Consider the following 19,564-nt stretch of genomic DNA (forward strand, 5'->3'; position numbering starts at 1 on the left):
TCCTGCCAACCTAGCAGTTTGAAAGCACGTCAAAGTGCAAGTAGATAAATAGGTATCGCTCCGGTGGGAAGGTAAACGGCATTTCCATGCGCTGCTCTGGTTTGCCAGAAGCTGCTTAGTCATGCTGGCCACATGACCCGGAAGCAGTACGCTGGCTCCCTCGGCCAATAAAGCGAGATGAGCGCCGCAACCCCAGAGTCGTCAGTGACTGGACCTAATGGTCAGGGGTCCCTTTACCCTTTACCTAGGCTGCTCCTAGCTATCCAAAGTTTTGGCTTCTCTGTCTTGAAAGGAAACAGACAAAGATCTTCCGCTGGGGATATAATAGCAGACACACCCCCCCCCCCCGAGATTGTCTCACAGGAAAATTAAGCTTTTCTTTCTGCTTTAAAAACGAGATTATTTCCATCATGCTTGGCTCCTGAGGGATGAGTTAATAATGGGGTAAGACAGCAGTTTTGAATTCATGCTTGACAAAAGCACAGGTAAATGCCATTTGTTGACACAAAAGTTATTTTAAAGTTGGATGTGTAGCTTGGCTCTTAGGCACTGTCGGATAGCAAAGTCTCTAAGAATACATTGCCCCACGTTAAAGCACAGGAATGCATGCTTTTGTTCTATGCAGTTACATAACAGCTTGTGATGATAATGACCTCTGCTCTGCATTTGCCTCATAGATGCACAGAAACCAAAGGGATACTGTCATCTAGAATTATTGTTTGCAGCAGAAATGTTGCATGGTCAGTCATAGTTTGGGAGGCCTCAAGGTAGAAACTGCTGCATAACTAATACAGTTTGACAGATCAAACTGCACTCTTAAAGTTTACAAGGCAACTGTGGGGTTACCACACCAATTAAAAAGTGAAGCACGGAAATTACTCATCAGATAATCCCACTTTTTAATCCTGAAATTTGAAGGACTAAACATGCTGCTCCACATGATGTTTAATTTTTTTATAACCCACTTTTGGAAAGGGGGGTTCAATAATTAAAGAAAAACAAAGAAATAGAATTGCCAAAAGATTATGGGGAAAGAATAACTAGTTTTCTGATGCTACATGGTATTCCATGAACGCAAACATTTATCAGGATAGTGTTCAGAAACAAGTCACAAATATCTATGGCTCTTGACACATAAGTCTGAAAAAACACATGCTTGGGGAGGGAGATACCAGCTGCTGTGCCCACTTCTGACCTCCATGTCCTCATCTGCTCTCTGCGCACAGAATTTATGGGTTGGATCCAGATTTAGGTCACATTCACACCATACATTTAAAGCACTATGAGACCACTGTCATGGCTTTCCCCATGTAGGGTGCTGAGAGTTGTTGAGATGCCACTATTCCCCTCCCAGAGCTTTCTGTGAAGAGGGCTTGATTGTTAAAACTATGCTGCGAATTATAGCTCTGTGGCGGGAATAGAAGTCTCCCTACAACTCTTAGCACCCTTGACAAACAGCTCCTAGTATCCTTTGTGGGGCAAGTCATGACTGTTTATAGATGTATCATAGTCAGGGCCAGATTTAGGTTTGATGAGGCCCTAAGCTACTGAAGGTAATGGGGCCCTTTATATGTCCAGCTGTCCTTTGTCAACAACAAATTGTTGCTGTTTTTTGTGTTGAATATATGCTATATGGTAATTTATGGACCTACAGTAATAGATATCTAAAGCCATTTGCACATAACAAACTATGTATTTTATTAAAGTAATTGATACAGAAATGAGCAAACCAGTGATATTTTAGGGAGCAGGCTAGCAGGCGGGGCCCATTACTTACATCATAGGAGCCTAAACAACACCAAACACTGTTGCTGTATGTAGGTTTTATCTTATACGTATTTTGGAAATGTACATCCACTTTTCCCCCTTTAATTTTTTTGGGGCCCCCAAGAGAGTGGGGCCCTAAGCTATAGCTTGTTTAGCTTATACGTAAATCCGGCACTGATCATAGTGCTTTAAATACATGCTGTAAATGCAGCCTTAGTCATGCTTAGGAATAGACCCCGTGAAATCAATTTCAGTGATTAATTTATCATTGATTTCAATGGAGGTACAAGTTGCACACATGATCTGTGACACAGCAAAAAGTATGAATCTAGATAACACGGAAAAGTTCTACCCAGGGAATGCTCAGAGCACACAGTGCAGATGAAGACTAGGAGATGGGAGGGAAGGACAGTGAAAGTGGTCACAGGCATCTTCTACATATTCCCATTGTATATGGTTTCAGACAAGGTGAAAAGGTGCTGACAGTGATCTTCACTCTTCTTTCCCAGGCAAGAAACTTCCTCTGAACAAGAGAAACATTTACCGCGTGCACAAATTCTTTTGCCAAATAAACATTCATATTTCATGTGCAGTAAAAGAAGGCGGTTTTTTTCAGGGGAAAGGGAAAGAAAAAGCACCCTGGCACAGAAATATTGTTGCTTTGTGTTTAGCTCAGTTAGGTCTCTCTGAGATTATGATCTTTTTTGATCCACAGACTTAGAATTGTTTTAGCTAAATCCCGCCTGAGAACAGAGATTTGCGTTCCAAACATTTGCCTTCAAAATAATTAGGCTACTGGTTTCATTGACCCATCAAGCTGAGGTGTGGACAGCTGTGAACTTGAGGAGAGAGAAACTCAGTATGACAATCGTATGGCACCCTTAATGGGAACAGATCTGTTAATTAAGCCTGTGATGAGGCTGACACCTCAAGAGAAGGTGTCCCTACAATGTCATCAGTGATCACGTCTGCCATATTGAGACATAATCATCTGCTGGAGTGAACAGCTTTCTCTAGAAAGGAGATTGGAGTCTGATAACAGGAACAATCATGAGTTTTTATGCAATAATTTTACAAAGTTTGCAATGGTTTAAAAATGCAGTGGCCTGGTTCATATGACACAGAAAGCCCTACTATGCTTTACTGGAACTGCACAAGCATATGGGCTTCCAGGGAGGAGCTTGAAGCTGGTTTGCTCCTTTCTGGTCCTTTCTGCTCCCAAGCCCTGCTTACCTAAGCCAATGGCTGTTGAACATGCCATCCAAATCCTGTCTTGTGGGTTTGTCTAGAATTTCCCCATCAGCCTGAATAAATTTTAGAAACAATGCACGATCATATTTCTCAGTTGGCTTGACTAATATTTCAGCCATGCACACAGTCCTTCCTTTTGTGCCTTAGGATGTTCCACATTTATTTAACACAGATCTATTTTTCTATATTTGATTGTCATGCCACGTTCCATACAACCCAGATGTTGCACATTATGAAAGCCTTTTCAATTAATATGCAACATCTAGTGTAACATGCCTTCTACTTTGCACTGTCAAAGTGGTAGAAATTTAATATTTGTTCTACCAACATAATGTCCAAATGCCAGTACTATAAGCTGACCTATTTTATATAGAATGCTTACACAATGGCAAGCAATTTTAACACACAACTTAGGATACTGCACTTCAATGGGAATTTTGTAAACAGCAGGAGAAAGTCTAATTTTAGTAGATTTTCGTGCTTTACTGTTGTTAGTGTTCATCTTGAAAAGGACATTGGGCAAGGCAATTGTTTCAAAATGCATACAGATGTATGTATTAAAAATGTATTCTGTCTGACAACACAATTTCGTTTTACGAACAACAAACAAATGGGTCTCATTCAAGATTTTCCCAGCTGACATGGGGGAAGAGGAAGTGATTGTGGCTACACAATGGCTCAAATCCAGAGAACAAGAGACTCAGCAGGAAACTGCATGCCTGCTGCTTTGATCATAGATCATCTTCACCCAAACCTAACTGATGATCAGCACTGCCAACCCCAACCATCTCTTAGAGATCGGGGGGAAAGAGGATCTCAAATTCCCACATATCCTGGAAACTGACATGACTGGAACAGAAACGATGCACCATTCTTCCATGTTGCCAGTAGGTAAATGGGAACAAATACTGTCACAAGGACCTGCCTACAAATCCTTATGATACGAATTTTGGTATCCTCTCTCTGCAGGTCAATATCAGTTTCATCACTGACCCAAGAGGTGTTTCACAACTCATTTAAAATCATCATCATCACAGAAAAACCTATGGATACACCCATCCTCCTATGCAAGGCTATCAACCTGTGTCCACCACTGAAGGATCTGTCGTGCCGCATCACAATCCTGTATTTGTATGAGGTCAGGGTAGGGCAGGGGAGCAAAAGAGAAGGCAGGCTGCACAGCACCAGCAGCCGTCAAAAGAGAGAGAGAAGGGAGGGACCCTGGCAGGGGAAGAGTGGTGGTTTAAAACAACAGCAGAAGTTTGAGTAAAGCAGGGGTGGAGGTAACTGAGAGGAAAATGGTGGTTTTTAACAACAGCAGAGCTTTGAGTAAAGCATATGGAGGGGCACAGAGGGAAACTGTGGCATTAAACAACAGCAGAGGTGAAAAGAGTGCTGAGTAGTTGCAACGTGTGGGAGGAAAAAGGCACAGCAGGTCACTAGGGGGGCTGGTGTGCGTGTAAAGGGGCTGCACAAAAGGAGAGGGGAGCAAGCATGGACATGAGGGCATGAGGGTGAAGATGAAAGCAAGGGCGTAAAGCAGAATTGCAGGAGAAAAGACCGAAACGGGGCCGTGAAGGGGAATAATGAGCTTAGTAGCTGCAAGGGATGGGAAGGGAAGGGAGTATCTGCTCACCTGGGACTCTGGGTGGGTGGCTGTTGCAACATGGTACGGCAGTGGTAGGTTCAGGGAGGCTGCTATCTTCCAGGCATGGCTAGGGAAAGGGATAGCTGGCACTGCCCACCTCTGGCCAAGTCAGACACTCAAGTAAGGGTGGGCAGTGCCCGCTGCAATCTCAGCCCAGCCTATTTAAGGGGTTGTCCAGGTGTCAGCTGCCCTTTTGGCCGATCGTCATAGGATTTTTCCACCCACCAAGTCTTTAGGGGCCCACCGGGGTGGGGAGGGGGGGGAAAGTGGGCACATTGCCTATGGACCTTCTTGTGGTTAATTCGGTCGCCCTATTCAGGGCTCCCTTTCTCCTGTAAGCAAATGGGCCGGCTTGTAGGTTTCTCCTACCTGGGAGCAACCATCACAACTTTGGCAGAGAAGGCATTGGGCTTCATCCTTAGTCACCCCGTTAGAGGGGTCCAGGAGGGGTGACTCTGTCCAGGAGTCCGCTAGGGGACCAACTGGCCCATACACATCTCCCAATAGTGTCCTGTGCGGGGACTGTGGCATCCAATCCATGTTGGGAGTGACTCCACAGCAAAGGTTTGACCCCACCAGGTTCCCATCAGGTAGCAGGCGGGATACATGCCCAATGCCTTAGTCAAACCTCCTCTTTCCTGTAATCAATAAAGTTTTGGCCTAATTCAACCCGATACCAGTCTCCTGTGTCATTCTTGTGGCCCTCCCTTCACCTGCCATGGCTGTTATGCATCTGTGCCTGCAAAACTCCAGGCAGTTAGTAAGGGGGAAATGGCAGAGGGGTTGGTGAGCAGGGGCAGGGGCATAGCCCCTAGTACCAGTGCTTCTTTCTGGGGGTACTCAAGGGTAGAAGAAAAGCATTGGTTAAAAGCGTGACATTTACTGCAACAACTTTATCATGAGCATTGGCACCTTATTTCTAAAAGAAAAGCACTGCCTAGTAGAAATAAAAGTCTAAAATCACTCTATATATGGTGCGTGCCAGTAAGAGAGCTGGCTATTCAGTTTATTCAGTTTGCCATCTTGTTTCCTTTCAATATTAGTTTACAAACCTAAATAGATTTTCAATCATCTACAGGACTTTCACTTGCTTGTGCTCACTTAGCAATGAGCAAGACAGTTGATTAAAAATGCCCAGTTCTCTTACTTTTTGGTAACTTACACGATATAGGCTTTACTGGTCTTTATGAAACATGTTTTTTTTTAAAAAAAAAACAAACACCCCAATGGTACATGCCTCATTTATTTTATTCAGTTCTATTTGAGAGTCATGTACTATTTAGAGTGATGGCCTATGAATGACTTGACAGCAGTACGTGTTACTTTTTCTGCAATAGTGACATGACTCATCCCTCCCCCTCGACTGTCCTTTGATTTCTCAAATACCTTTACCACCTGGACCAAATTATGTAAACTCTTTTAGGATAGGACGGAGCCCTGAGTCACCCTAACATGACTTGAGAATCACACTGAGTCTGACCAAAACTATTTCCTCAGATGTAAAAATAAACACGTTCCCCAGCTGCGTTACTCATACCTTGTTCTGTACGGACATTTGGACACACTTAAAACAATGAATTGCGTAAATGAGTGAAGTTTCTTTAAACTTTGAAGACAGTAAGTGGGGCAAAATGGTGACGACGGTAGAATTCAAGGCTCAGCATACAACAAAAAATAATCAAGAGATTATTCTGCAGGTAAATGTGAACCTATCACCAGAATGTTCTAATTTCAAAAGCAAATGTATCAGCAGAAAAGCAAGTAGTCTTCATCCTTTCAAGGCCCTTTCAAGTTCAGAAAAGTTGTGCCTGAATAACTTCTCTACAGAGCCTAGGACTCAGAAGGTCCTCAGAAGGCATGAGAAGGTCGCGGTTTGAATCCCCGCGACGGGGTGAGCTCCCATTGCTTGGTCCCTGCTCCTGCCAACCTAGCAGTTCGAAAGCACGTCAAAGTGCAAGTAGATAAATAGGTACCGCTCCGGCGGGAAGGTAAACGGCATTTCCGTGTGCTGTTTTGGTTCGCCAGAAGCGGCTTAGTCATGCTGGCCACATGACCTGGAAACTGTACACCGGCTCCCTTGGCCAGTAAAGCGAGATGAGCGCTGCAACCCCAGAGTCGGTCACGACTGGACCTAATGGTCCCTTTACCTTATTTAAAGGTACAGACATCCTGCTCTGTTTGCATCTGGTCATTCTTTCTCTTTCTTTTATGAAAGCTTCTAAAACAATGAGAAAAGAAAAGTAATAGCACTGATGCAACTCATGCTGCACTAGAGTAGGAAGGGTGGGAGAGAACAGCTTCAAAACTTTTTAAGAAGAGGAAGCAATGGCACCCTTTGCCCCAGCCCCAGAGTAAACTACAGAACCTGCATGATCCTGCAGATGAATGAGGTGATAATAAGCAGAGGCAGATTTAGGGGAGCACAACCAGTTTCATTGCGCTGGGAGCAGAGCTTTGGGGACGCCACAACTATGATGCAGTATGGAAGGCGAGAGGTGGGGGGCACCAAATTTTGGCATAGCACAGGGCACTTGAGATGCCAAGGTTTGCCACTGTAATGAGTTACTCAGGTTCTACAGTTGTCAGCATAGAGGGGATCGGAAAATAAGAAAAACAATCATGCAGAGGCTAACTATTTATTTCCTTTTCTTTGACGGGGTTCCTACTTCATGCCAGCACTCCCCCCGAAGTTTGGTGATGCTTACTCCCAGGTAACTACAGTATGTACAGTTTTTTAATCATCCTTCATGACTGATCAGGGACAGCAATGTCTAACATGCAAACCTTTGCTAGCTCAAGGTATGACTATGAACTCCTTTGGGGGACATGGCTATGACAAGACCCTACTCTACAAAATTTACCAGCATACCATTTGTTGTGACTCATCTTAGGTGGTGATGTGTCACCCACTTGTGAGGTGCAATCTATCAGCAGGATCAATGGTCTAAAGAAGAGAACTAAAGATATGTTTACCATAGAAAAATTAACTCCTCTTTAGCCACTTGACCAGTCATGAGTTGTTGTTTTCTTAATCAAAATCTGCATAGGACACACTACTTTAAATGCTCTACCCTGGGTGGAGTGAATGAGGTCAGACTAGTAATGAAAACATAGAACATAGCTGAATATTTGCCTCTGGACAGATTCCAATACCAAACAAATTATTCAAAGGCAGTATTGTCATTCTGCAGAAGTGAAGGATGGTAGAGGAAAATTATTCAATCATATAACCCAATAAAACAAAGAGAAGGTCAAAAAACATTTTGTCGATATTGCTGCATTTTCCTTTTTTAAAAAGCACAACTGTCTCAAGGCCATAGAATGAAGCAGTTTTGGCATCCATTTGTATGAATAAATATCTAAAGAGGGGGGAAATGTGTGTACTTAAATACATCTTTCTAGAGAGGCAGAACTACCTTCTGAACTAGAACAGTCAACCTTTAAAAAAAAACAACATTGGCAAGGATTTTCTAGGATAATAATAATAATAATAATAATAATAATAATAATAATAACAATAACAATAATTTATTATTTATACCCAGCCCATCTGGACACAGAAGCAAAGCAAAGCTTCTATGGATTATGCCAATATTTCAACTTCTGAGGGTGTTCAAAAATAGAGGCATTTACTTCTGGGTTTTGGGCATTCGAGTTCCGAAACATTCGACTACAGAGGCTTTCGAGAACCAAGGTACCACTAGACTATGAAAGGCTTGTGGTGGAAACCACTCACAGTACTGAGCTTGACCCCTGCTCACTTCTACAAACCCACTCAAGAGTTCCTGAATTTCCTGTGGGCAAAATATAATGCTGAATTAATAGAACTGTAACTGTTACCACATGGTGGTAACAATTTTTTTATTTTTAATGGCTACTTGTTTTTAAGGAAAGTATTTGCTATAGCAATGAGTTACTACATCAAATCCTACATTCCCTCTGTATTTTCAAATTCTCAAAATCATTTTAACTAAACTGTCCTTTGATATCCTAGCTGTCACAAGAAATGAGTTTTTAAACTGTGACAGCTGAGCTTTGATCAAAATAAGACCTTTATAATGAAAATGTTGGCTAGTAAAGGCTCTACTACTATTAAAAACTGGGCAAGTAGGGCAGCTCCATTAGCTTATACTTAGCATGCAATGGATATCCACTAAAAATACAGCCAAGCTGTTGTGTTAATGTTGTCTCCCACTAAATTGATTTTTAGAAAAAAATATCTGCCAATATGCGACATAAAGCAGAACCAATTCAGAATGAAGCATGATGTTGTGGGGAACACACATTTTATATTCACACAAGTTCCGTGACCACCTTTCCCTGGCAGGCTTGAATCAATCCTGTGGAGTATTTCTGCCGGATGGGGCCACTGGGGACAACTCAAAAAGGAAAGGGACAAACTCAGCTCTGAAATTGAAGCCAGTGTTTGGATTCAGGAAAGCAGTTGTGTGTTGGAGAGGAGATGGGTTGTAGGAATAAACAAGAGAATGAAGAAAAGTATAAGCTGGCTGTAGGAAGCCAGATGACAGAAGCAAAGACTTTTGCTACACAAATGACACCCCCCCACACACCTTTAAGAGCAGCTACATATATGAGTAAGGGACGTGGGTGGTGCTGTGGGTTAAACTACAGAGCCTAGGACTTGCTGATCAGAAGGTCAGCGGTTCGAATCCCTGCGAAGGGGTGAGCTCCTGTTGCTCGGTACCAGCTCCTGCCAACCTAGCAGTTCAAAAGCACCTCAAAGTGCAAGTAGATAAATAGGTACCTCTCCGGCGGGAAGGTAAACGGTGTTTCCGTGCGCTGCTCTGGTTTGCCAGAAGCGGCTTAGTCATGCTGGCCACATGACCTGGAAGCTGTACGCCGGATCCCTCGGCCAATAAAGCGAGATGGGAGCCGCAACCCCAGAGTCGGCCACGACTGGACCTAATGGTCAGGGGTCCCTTTACCTTTACATATATGAGTAAGAGCTAAAGGGTACTCCTTGATAGAATAACAAGAACTGTAGGAGGGAAATCAGCATGGCTTCTCCAAAGATAAGTCCTATCCCATTAATGTTTTAGAGTTCTTTGAGAATGACAAGCAGCGTGTAGATAGGGGTAAGACAGTAGATAATGTGCATTTGGATTTGATGAAGTCCCTCACCAAAGATTCCCAAATGGGCCTAGCAGGTAGGACTTTTTCTTAAGTCCCCTTGTGCATACAGAATAATTCCATGGACACTGCTCATGAAAACAGGATGGCTTTGTACATTTCACATGCTACTTTCAAGCATGACTGCAGAACCCGTGCCCTCCAGATGACTAGGGCCCATCATCCCTAGTCAACACGACCAGTGGATTGCTAGGATGGGAGCTGATCTACAGTGGGTAGTTATGATGACCACAGGTTCCCTAGTCCTGGTTTAAATCAATAGCGCACAGCGATGCTGGGCCCCATCTGCACTATACAGTGGTGCCCCGCAAGACGAATGCCTCGCAAGACGGAAAACCCGCTAGACGAAAGGGTTTTCCGTTTTTGAGTTGCCTCGCAAGACGATTTTCCCTATGGGCTTGCTTCGCAAGACGAAAACATCTTGCGAGTCTTGCGGTTTTTTTCCGCTCCCCCCCCTTTCTCTAAGCCGCTAAGCCGCTAATAGCCTTTTAGCCGCTAAGCCGCTAAGCCTTTAATAGCCACTAAGCCGCTAAACCGCTAATAGCGCTAATCCGCTAAGCCACTAATAGGGTTGCTTCGCAAGATGAAAAAACCGCTAGACGAAGAGACTCGCGGAACAGATTAATTTCGTCTTGCGAGGCACCACTGTACATCTAAAGCATTATTATTATTATTATTATTATTATTATTATTATTATTATTTCTATGTCACCCTTCATTAGAAGATCACAGGCCGGTTCACACTATAAAAGCACAAAAATACAGTAATAACAAGCAAAACCAATACCCTCCCCCCAAATAGTTTAAAAGGTCATAGATTGTTTAGGTGTTTAACAAGTGTTTTTGCCTGGTGCCTAAAGATGTCTGACAAATGTGCCAGGCGAGTCTCCCTGGGGAGATCATTCCACAAGTGGGGAAACACCAATTCTTGGTGGTTTAACTGTCAACTCCTCTTCCAAGGGAACTCTGGGAATTGTACCTCTCTGGAGGAAATAGGGGTCTCCCAACCACTCTCAGCCCCCTTAGCAAACTCCAGTTTCCATGATGTTTTGGAAGAAGCGATTACTGTTAAAAGTGGCATGGCATTACTTTAAATTTACAGTGAATATGGTGCCTTAGTTATAGTTTCTCTCTTTTTGTGCAATAGATCCGGCTATTCACTTTATTGATGTATGCCCTAAGTGGCAAATGAAACTCTGGTATGTAGGGAAACATTTTCAAATGAACACAGCAGACACAAGAATCAAGCGACAATGAAGCATATACAAATAACTTTAAACAAGGCAGTGTGGCACAGTAAATGTAAAATTCTTTCTTTGCCGTCATTGATGCCATGTTATAAAAGACTGAGAATGTGAAGGATTTGACAGCTTGCACCCACTAGTAAGCTGAAGGTTAAAGGTTAGAAAAACATGGCTTTCACAACTAAGTGCTTTCCTGAATATTAGAATTACCAAATCAGTAATGCTGACAGGAAGCGTCTTTTGCCATGCAATTAATCAGATATAAGCATTGCATGTCCAAAGAGAAATTTTATAATTAGACATTAAAACTGGGACTTGAAACATGCCGCTTTCCAGGATAAGCCATTCTTTCTGCCCTCCACCCCACCATAATTTTCAGTTTCCCTCCATGCCCCAAACAGACACTACTGTAGTTCTGTGAAAGTTCAGTTTTCACTGGGTTGCTTTAGGGAAATCCTTTGGGGGCTCCCTGCTAGCATTTTGTGTTCTTTTTGTACTACATACATTTGGGTTCTCTGATGCTGCTAATACCTCTCCTCTTGCATGTGGATGGCGCCATGTTGGCTACATAAGAATTGGCGCTCAGGAGGGTGAATATGCTATTGATAAATATGGTGTGGTGTAGGGGTGGCTCCCTCTACTCACCCACTCCGATGCTGTTGGACTCCCCAAGTCAGAAAGGCCTGATGGAAGCTGTAGATCAGCAAGGGGGGGGGGGAGTGGGAATAGGTTAGCCACCCTGATATGAGGTTTAAACATGGTGCAGGTATACAATTTAAAAGAAAAGTGCTAATTATTAAGTGCACCTCATAAAATACTGCTTGCAACACATGGCAGAGAAAATTATATCCTGACTGTCCGCCAGTTCATTAGCATATACCATATTTTTATTGGTACTTAGGCACAAATGCAGATACATTGAGAACTGTTAGTTTAAAGGGCTTTGAAAATAGACCAAACACAAGCTCCCTATTGATCTGCCTCACAGTTGTGAATTGAAGATTGCAGTCCAATAAATATTAAATGATTATCTTGTTATATTTACAAATTCCAGGGGGAGACGTTCATGGAGGACTCCATCAACAAATATATAGCTAATTTGTATGTTTCCTTTTACAAAATTCATCCAGTGCAATGTGAGCAAAAAAGCCAATATCTGTTTCAGCAATACCACACACCTAATGCTTAAAACGTTATCGGTCTTGCAGTAGTATAATAGTTGTAGCCAACTAAGTTGTGCTCAGAAAAGATGCACTGATGTTAATGGGCACGACTAACTTACTGTAGGTTCATTAATTTCAGTGGGCCTAGTCTGAATACAACTTAGACAGACAGAACCCAAGATACCATCAATATCATCACCATCCGGAGTGAGAAGATGCTCTCCTAAATATAGCCCTTCTATTAACTTTTTTTTAGGGACGCGGGTGGCGCTGTGGGTAAAAGCCTCAGCGCCTAGGGCTTGCCGATTGAAAGGTCGGCGGTTCGAATCCCCGTGGCGGGGTGCGCTCCCGTTGCTCGGTCCCAGCGCCTGCCAACCTAGCAGTTCGAAAGCACCCCCGGGTGCAAGTAGATAAATAGGGACCGCTTACTGGCGGGAAGGTAAACGGCATTTCTGTGTGCGGCTCTGGCTTGCCAGAGCAGCTTTGTCACGCTGGCCACGTGACCCGGAAGTGTCTCCGGACAGCGCTGGCCCCCGGCCTCTTGAGTGAGATGGGCGCACAACCCTAGAGTCTGTCAAGACTGGCCCGTTACTGGCAGGGGTACCTTTACCTTTACCTTTACCTATTAACCTTTCTAAAAATGATTTTGCTGAGTAGAGTGGGACCACAGTGGCTATTTTAGCTAGAAAAGTGGGATCAAAGTAACAAATTATTCCACCCTATGTGCCTCTATCTGACATCACAATGGTGAGTTCTTGGCCAATAAAAAAAAATTACCGTAAGCACCTCAGTCACAAAGCTCAGAGCAGTCTGACAACAAGGAGAAGCTCACACGCTAACCCATTATAATGGTGGGGGGGGGGCGGGTTGCAAGGGAAGAAAGTTGACCAAAATCACCACCAATTTACTTTAAAGGATAAAGAAGAAATATGCATCTTGCTTGCCAATGTTCTCTTTGCTTAAAGAATACATTAGAAATTAGGTTGACATCTTGGCTTGACTTCTTTAGCATTGCTTATTGCTGGGTGTAAGTAGGACCGGAATAATAGTTATAATTGGACAGTTAATCACAGCAAAGACTTCCAGGGTTGTGGTTTGTTTTTTTTATGATAACACACTGAAATGACACATTCAGAAATCCAGCAGAGAAAAGAGGAAAGTGGTGTCTGATTTCAACAGATGTTCCTGATCAAGGATGGTGAAGAAATCAAGATTAGTGACATCCTGCAGAAACAAACATAGCAGCGCCCTGTCTGAATGCTATGATCATTCATGTCATTAGAGGAGTGCTAAAAGCATAGCAGGGAGGAATAAACATTCCAGCCATTAATTAAACACCTAAGCCATCAGTCAGTGACAAAAGCATCCCCTGAGCAAAACTTTCAGCCATTTCTAAAGTATAATGAGCAACCTAAACAGCTGGAAAAAAACTACAATAGCCTTCCTGCTCTTTGGATGTCAGTGATGAAAGGAACCATCTACAAATAGCCCCATAATGCTACATGCCTCACTCTGAAATGTGTAGCATTCATAGAATAGTGGAGTTGGAAGGGACGCTGAGGGTCCCCTAGTCTATCCCCCTGCAATGGGGGAAGCGCAAACAAAAGCATCCATAACAGATAGCCATCTAACCTCTGCTTGAAAACCTCCAACGAAGGAGAGTCCACAACCTCCTAAGGGAGTCTGTTCCATGTGCAGGTAATGCTCCGCTTTGCAAAGGCAAACCTCGCACCAGACATGCAACAGTATGTCAAGGAGCATCGCGCTTTCCCTGACCTTTTGCCTTTTTGGCTAGAAAACAGGGTTTTCCCCCTGACTGTTTGTCCTCTCACAAATTGTTTGCTAGACATAACACTTGGCTGGAGCATGACGGGGGACGCAAACGTAATCAAGTATCAGGGGAACATTTTAGGGAAACACCTGCTGACACGTGTACTTGCTAACGCTGGAAATGTGCTTAGATGGAAATATGTTAAGTTCAGGGTGGTTTCACTACTGTTTCCAATTGTTGACTTCTGCTAATAAAAGGAGCCTCCACAGAGCTAGCCGGCAGCTTGCTTGGAGCATCCTTGCCAGTGTGCTTCTGCACAGCTCACCTACACCCAACTTCCCGTCGTCTCCGTTATTCCTACAGTTCCATTGTCAAGCAGCTAGACTATCCCTGGCTCCTTTATTCTATCCCAACCATCAACATGGATGTCTGTTGCTGCAGCAGATTGTAATGATCATAACTTATCATCTTCCCTGCTGCACAGGTTTCCACAGGCTGCTGCAAAAATAGCAGACAGCAATCATACCAGCCTGATGCATCGAAAATAGCTCTGAGTAGCCTTGAACTATAGAAGGTGGGAAATGACAGGCAAAGAATATTTATGATCTCAAAGGAGGCTGCCATGATTTTGGGGGAAGAAACCCTTACTTCTCTTTTCGGGGTAGCCTATGCGATATCAGAAGTGCAACAGTTAGATGAACAAAGTAATTTATCATTTGTTATATTTAATAATGTGGCCAGCTGGCTTGACCTTTTCTAAAGGAAAGGTAACATATAAAATGTTTTATAGGTGTCCATCCACATTTAATGGCACTATTTTTACAGAGCTTACACATAAAGGCTGTTGTAGGCACACTCTTGGACCTTCAGGTTTCTGGAGTATCAGATCATGCACAGATGCAGATGCGGCTGCTTTCAATGCTTTGATTTGATTAAATGTTTTGATTATGTGTATGCTACTCTAGGCTCTTGGGGAAGAAAGGGCAGGGTAAAAATATAGCAAATGACAAATGGAATTTGCTGCCAAGGAGTGTGGTGGAGTCTCCTTCTTTGGAGGTCTTTAAGCAGAGGCTTGACAACCATATGTCAGGAGTGCTCTGATGGTGTTTCCTGCTTGGCAGGGGGTTTGACTCGATGGCTCTTGTGGTCTGTTCCAACTCTATGATTCTATGAGGGAGGGTCTGGGATCCCAGTGGGGACATTTCTTATTTACTGAGAGTTCATCCTATATATATATTTTGCACAAAGTTTATAATAATAATAATAATTTTTTATTTATACCCTGCCCTCCCCAGCCAAGGCCGGGCTCAGGGCGGCTAACACCAAATATAAATGACAATAAAATGTAATACGAAAACAACCAAACATACGAACAAAAACCAGTTAATTAAAATATGGCTTAAAATACAGCTTAAAATACAGCCTCATTTTAGTAGTAGCCCATAAATCAAGACCATAAAGGGAGGAAACATCAGATATCCACCCAAGCCAACTATCCATACTGATCCTATGTGGGCCAGCAAAAAAAAAAAAGGGGGGGGGATTTATATACCAAATCCCATATAAGGGGTCAGAGTGAGTCTAAGCCGAAGGCCAGGCAGAACAGCTCCATCTTGCAGGCCCCGTGGAAAGATGTAAAATTCCGCAGGGCCCTGGTCTCTTGTGACAGAGCGTTCCACCAAGTCGGGGCCAGTGCTGAAAAGGCCCTGGCCCTAGTTGAGACCAAGCTAACCTCCTTGAGGCTCGGAACCTCCAAAGTGTTGTTATTTATGGACCTTAAGGTCCTCCGCAGGGCATACCAGGAGAAGCGGTCCCAAAGGTATGAGGGTCCTAGGCCGCATAGGGCTTTAAAGGTCAAAACCTTATGGGGGGAGTTGTAGGATGCACTGTTTATAGATTTTGATTCTATTTTGCTTGTAGGGAGGTTATGCAATATCATTTCAAGCAACTGTTCTCCCATGCTTCCCAGTGCATTTTCCTGTCACCTTCAGCAAAACGTCCGACTCAAAAAGTGGGATTATTGCACAAGAGCATCAAATCCACTTTAAATGCAGAACCTGAGTTTTCTGCTTTGTGGTTGAAGTTCCTGTTTACCCAGGCCTTTTCAGTCAAAGTGGGAAATGTTTGTCTTGAACAGCAATTTGTACTTCTTTGTTTTTAAAGACTGCTACTTTATGAATATTTTAGTTTTGTATTTGCTTTATTCACTGGTGTAATTCTGTTGTTTCTCCTTTGCTATACATCCCCTTGGGTTCTGATGGGTGACTCATAAATACAGTTAACTATGAAGAAGAAATCTTATTTAAATTATAGCATAATTCTGTACACATTTATTTGGAAGGAAATCCCACTGAATTCAATGGAACGTACTCTCAGGTAAGTGTAAGCAGCTTTAAGATAGAACACTAATTGTGCAATGTGTTAGCCTTTTCAATAAACTTACATTTTTCTGTAAATCGGGCTCTAAGATTTAGTCAAATCTTCTGAAAGTTAAATTAGGCAATGTCTTCCTTGAATCACAGGGCAAATCCTATAATTGCTAAAATATGAATACATCTATTTAGAAAAGGCCCTCCCCTTCTGACTAAGCTGATCTATGTACAAAGCTACAATTTATATCTTGCCCCAGGGAGCCTACTGAATTTGTTCTGCTTATTTTCCATAAGTTATTTTAAGATATAAGCAACATTATTCCAGCACCATCAAACAATGCTTCTAAAACTGCACCACATAATTTATCTCGCTGCCCTTTGACATGCTATCATTGTTTATTTTGGAATGTGAATATTAGGTGCGCACACACCTTGTATATAATTTAGAACAGTTGGATGATTCAACATAGCCAATATAATATTCCTCCCCAGCCCTAATAAGCATGTAAAAAAAAAACAAAGAGGAAGTTAGGATTATTCAAACTGGATCTTTTCATTTCCACCCTCTCTGTACACTGGAGTTACTATCTAGCAAACCCATTCACAACATCCAATACAGCTTATTTCAGCAAAATAAATAGGAAAAACTTTAGGCATCATCACCGAAAGAGGAAAGGCAGGTTGAGCAGAGCTGAGAGGTGCACATTATTTATTTCTTAAATTTGGGCAAAAACTGCTTGGACTGGGGTGGCAAGGGAAGGGGAATCAACTCTGAGATACTTCTCTGCTCTTCCTGCTTGCCTATGGTGGCTTTTCTTGCAAAAAAAGAAATGAAATTAAAAAGGGAAGGAGCCTGGAATTTGCTGTGCGGTTTTTTGCATGTAACAGTTGGCTGTAACATGTTCTGGGTGCAATGACTGTTCTTTAGGGCTCATCACTTAAAATCATATCCTTGTGTTGCACGAGCTGCCTCCTAAGCTTTAAGGCTCAGGTGTCTCCATAAACAGCTTCTTCTATTTTGCTTCCCTCTTTCTGTCACCTTTTTGTCAAGTCAGTTTGCATTTTGCTCGCTTTTGTGGCACACTTCCAAAAACTGCACTGCCAACTGTGTTACTGTAGAGCCAGAGGGACCATTGGAAGGGGGTGGGGGAGAGGCTGTGGCCTAATTCTCACTGAGCCTTCTCATGCCACGTCTGCCTGCTCCTCCAAAATGTCTTACTCCTGATGTCTAGAGCCCATGCAGTGCTTGTTGCCATCATTAACACAGTCACATTCATTCATGTGACACTGCCCACCCTCCTGCTTGCATGCTGTCTGAAGGAGTACAACCCAGATCCTGATCTGGCACCTTAACGAGAACTAGGACTGCATTTCCAAGCATGCGTGATTATTCCCAGAGGAGCACTTAGACCTCCGTATATGATGAGGTATAAAAAACAGCCAGGCCGAATGCTCTCAAAATGAGCTGCTGCTCTGCAATTTAATCTTGAATATACCCAAGAGCAGGCCCTTGAGCCTTGCCCTCTGCAATCGTTGATATGTCTTTGCTCTCCTCCCACACTGAAGCCATAAAAAAGAAGCCAGAACTGCTGAGTCTGCTGACTGCCGCAATGAAGAGCTTGCAAACTCCACAGAGAGACTGTACCTTCTTCACAGCTGCCACACAGACACCATCCTTCCAGTATAGCAGGGGTGGCAAACTCCCAAGAGACTGCGATCTACTCACAAAGTTAAAGACTGGCGGTGATCTACCCCCTTTTTGGGGGTGCAGGGCAAAAATGTTGAGCTTTTTTTTAGGGGAGCCAAGCTTATTGAGATTCTTTGGAGAGAGGCAGTGATCTACCAGTGATCTACCAGAGATGTCTGGTGATCTACCACTTACAAGAGAATGCAATATCATTACTCACTACACTGATCTGGCTCCCTAACTACATTGTATGGGGGGGTGGGTAGGGAAAGCATCAAGATGGTGAGTAACAGCCCTGCTACTGACCTGCTCAGTTTAATGTTTGTATAGATCTTACATGCAATGGGCTGTTTGTGCAGGAGCAGAAACACTGGAAAATATTGTTTAGTGCAGAGAAAGAGACGTAGGTGCTTTCAAGTTGTATGTTCATATGCAGTCGTATCTTGGAATTCAAATGGCTTATTTGCTGAACGTTTTGGCTCACGAATGATCAAAAATCGGAAGTGATTGTTCCAGTTTTCGAACATTCTTTTGGATGCCAAACATCCAGCAGAGCTTCCTGCAGCCAATCGGAAGCCGCGCCTTGGAAGTTGAGCATTTTTGAAGTCAAATGGACTTCTGGAATGGATTCCATTAGACTTCCAAGATATGTCTGTATTAAGCTGAATACCTAGAGGTGCTCTGTCCTGACCACAAGGGGCACAATGGATAGCCAACGTGGCTGGTCAGGTGGATGACAGAGTGAGCTGGAGTTGCAGGACCTTGGACAGCAGCAACGAGAAGGACTAGAGAGGAACAGGAATGAGGGAACATGCAGTTAAAAAGAGATAACTTGGGGGATTTGTGGGCAGCGGGAAATATGTGAGGTTGTGATTATTTGGCCCTAATCCTAGCATGGGCATGCAGTATTTTTTTAAAAAAGGTCTGATAAGAGACAGACATTACAAAGGCAAACTTCCCTGGGGTTGTGAGAGGAGTACGTGAGTCCATATGAATAGTTGTGCAATTCACTCATAGGATATCACCCACCTTTTCTAACAGCATGATTCTATCTAATTATATCTGTGAAGCAAAATGAACTCCAGTAATGGATGCCCAATGGGGCCACCAGAAAAAGACTGCTTTGCTAAGCACACTTACTTGAAAGGAAGGCTGGCTGAAACTAATGGGCCTTTTCAGTAGCAATCTATGGGTAAAAGCTATCAGAGTCTCCACATGTTTAGCCTTGGGGCATTGGTTACTACCTGAACAAGGGAACCTACCTACTGATCAGCAGTAGCTTCAAAATGGACAAAACAAAGTACAATAGCACACAAAGCATCATGGAATTTAGACCCACGAGATACAGTGATTGCTACCAAGTTAGTTGGCTGTGTGCATTATTAGTCACACAAAGGCCTATTAAGCCATGATAGCTAATAGAGCATCCTTGTTCGTCCTGAATATCAGGTGCAAACAAGGAGAAGAGGGAAGCAGGGTTGCTTTCACCCCCTGCCTGGTACCTAGTTAG

At 43.2% G+C, this 19,564-nt stretch overlaps 1 protein-coding gene across 9 annotated transcripts in view; it reads right to left on the bottom strand.

Annotated features, from left to right (window-relative positions):
- PPFIA2 (PPFI scaffold protein A2) overlaps positions 1-19,564 on the bottom strand; it is a 269,557-nt gene that overhangs the window by 104,436 nt on the left and 145,557 nt on the right. For 3 of the 9 annotated variants that reach the window (XM_028746753.2, XM_077934765.1, XM_077934768.1), the window contains one exon: positions 11,707-11,754. The exons of the other annotated variants lie outside the window; for them this stretch is intronic. In XM_028746753.2, the coding sequence (XP_028602586.2) occupies positions 11,707-11,754 (48 nt within the window). The remainder of the gene's footprint in view (positions 1-11,706; positions 11,755-19,564) is intronic. 9 annotated transcript variants of the gene reach the window in all.

This window comes from Podarcis muralis, chromosome 10, assembly GCF_964188315.1.
Source record: "Podarcis muralis chromosome 10, rPodMur119.hap1.1, whole genome shotgun sequence".
In the NCBI taxonomy this organism is placed as follows: Eukaryota; Metazoa; Chordata; class Lepidosauria; order Squamata; family Lacertidae; genus Podarcis; species Podarcis muralis.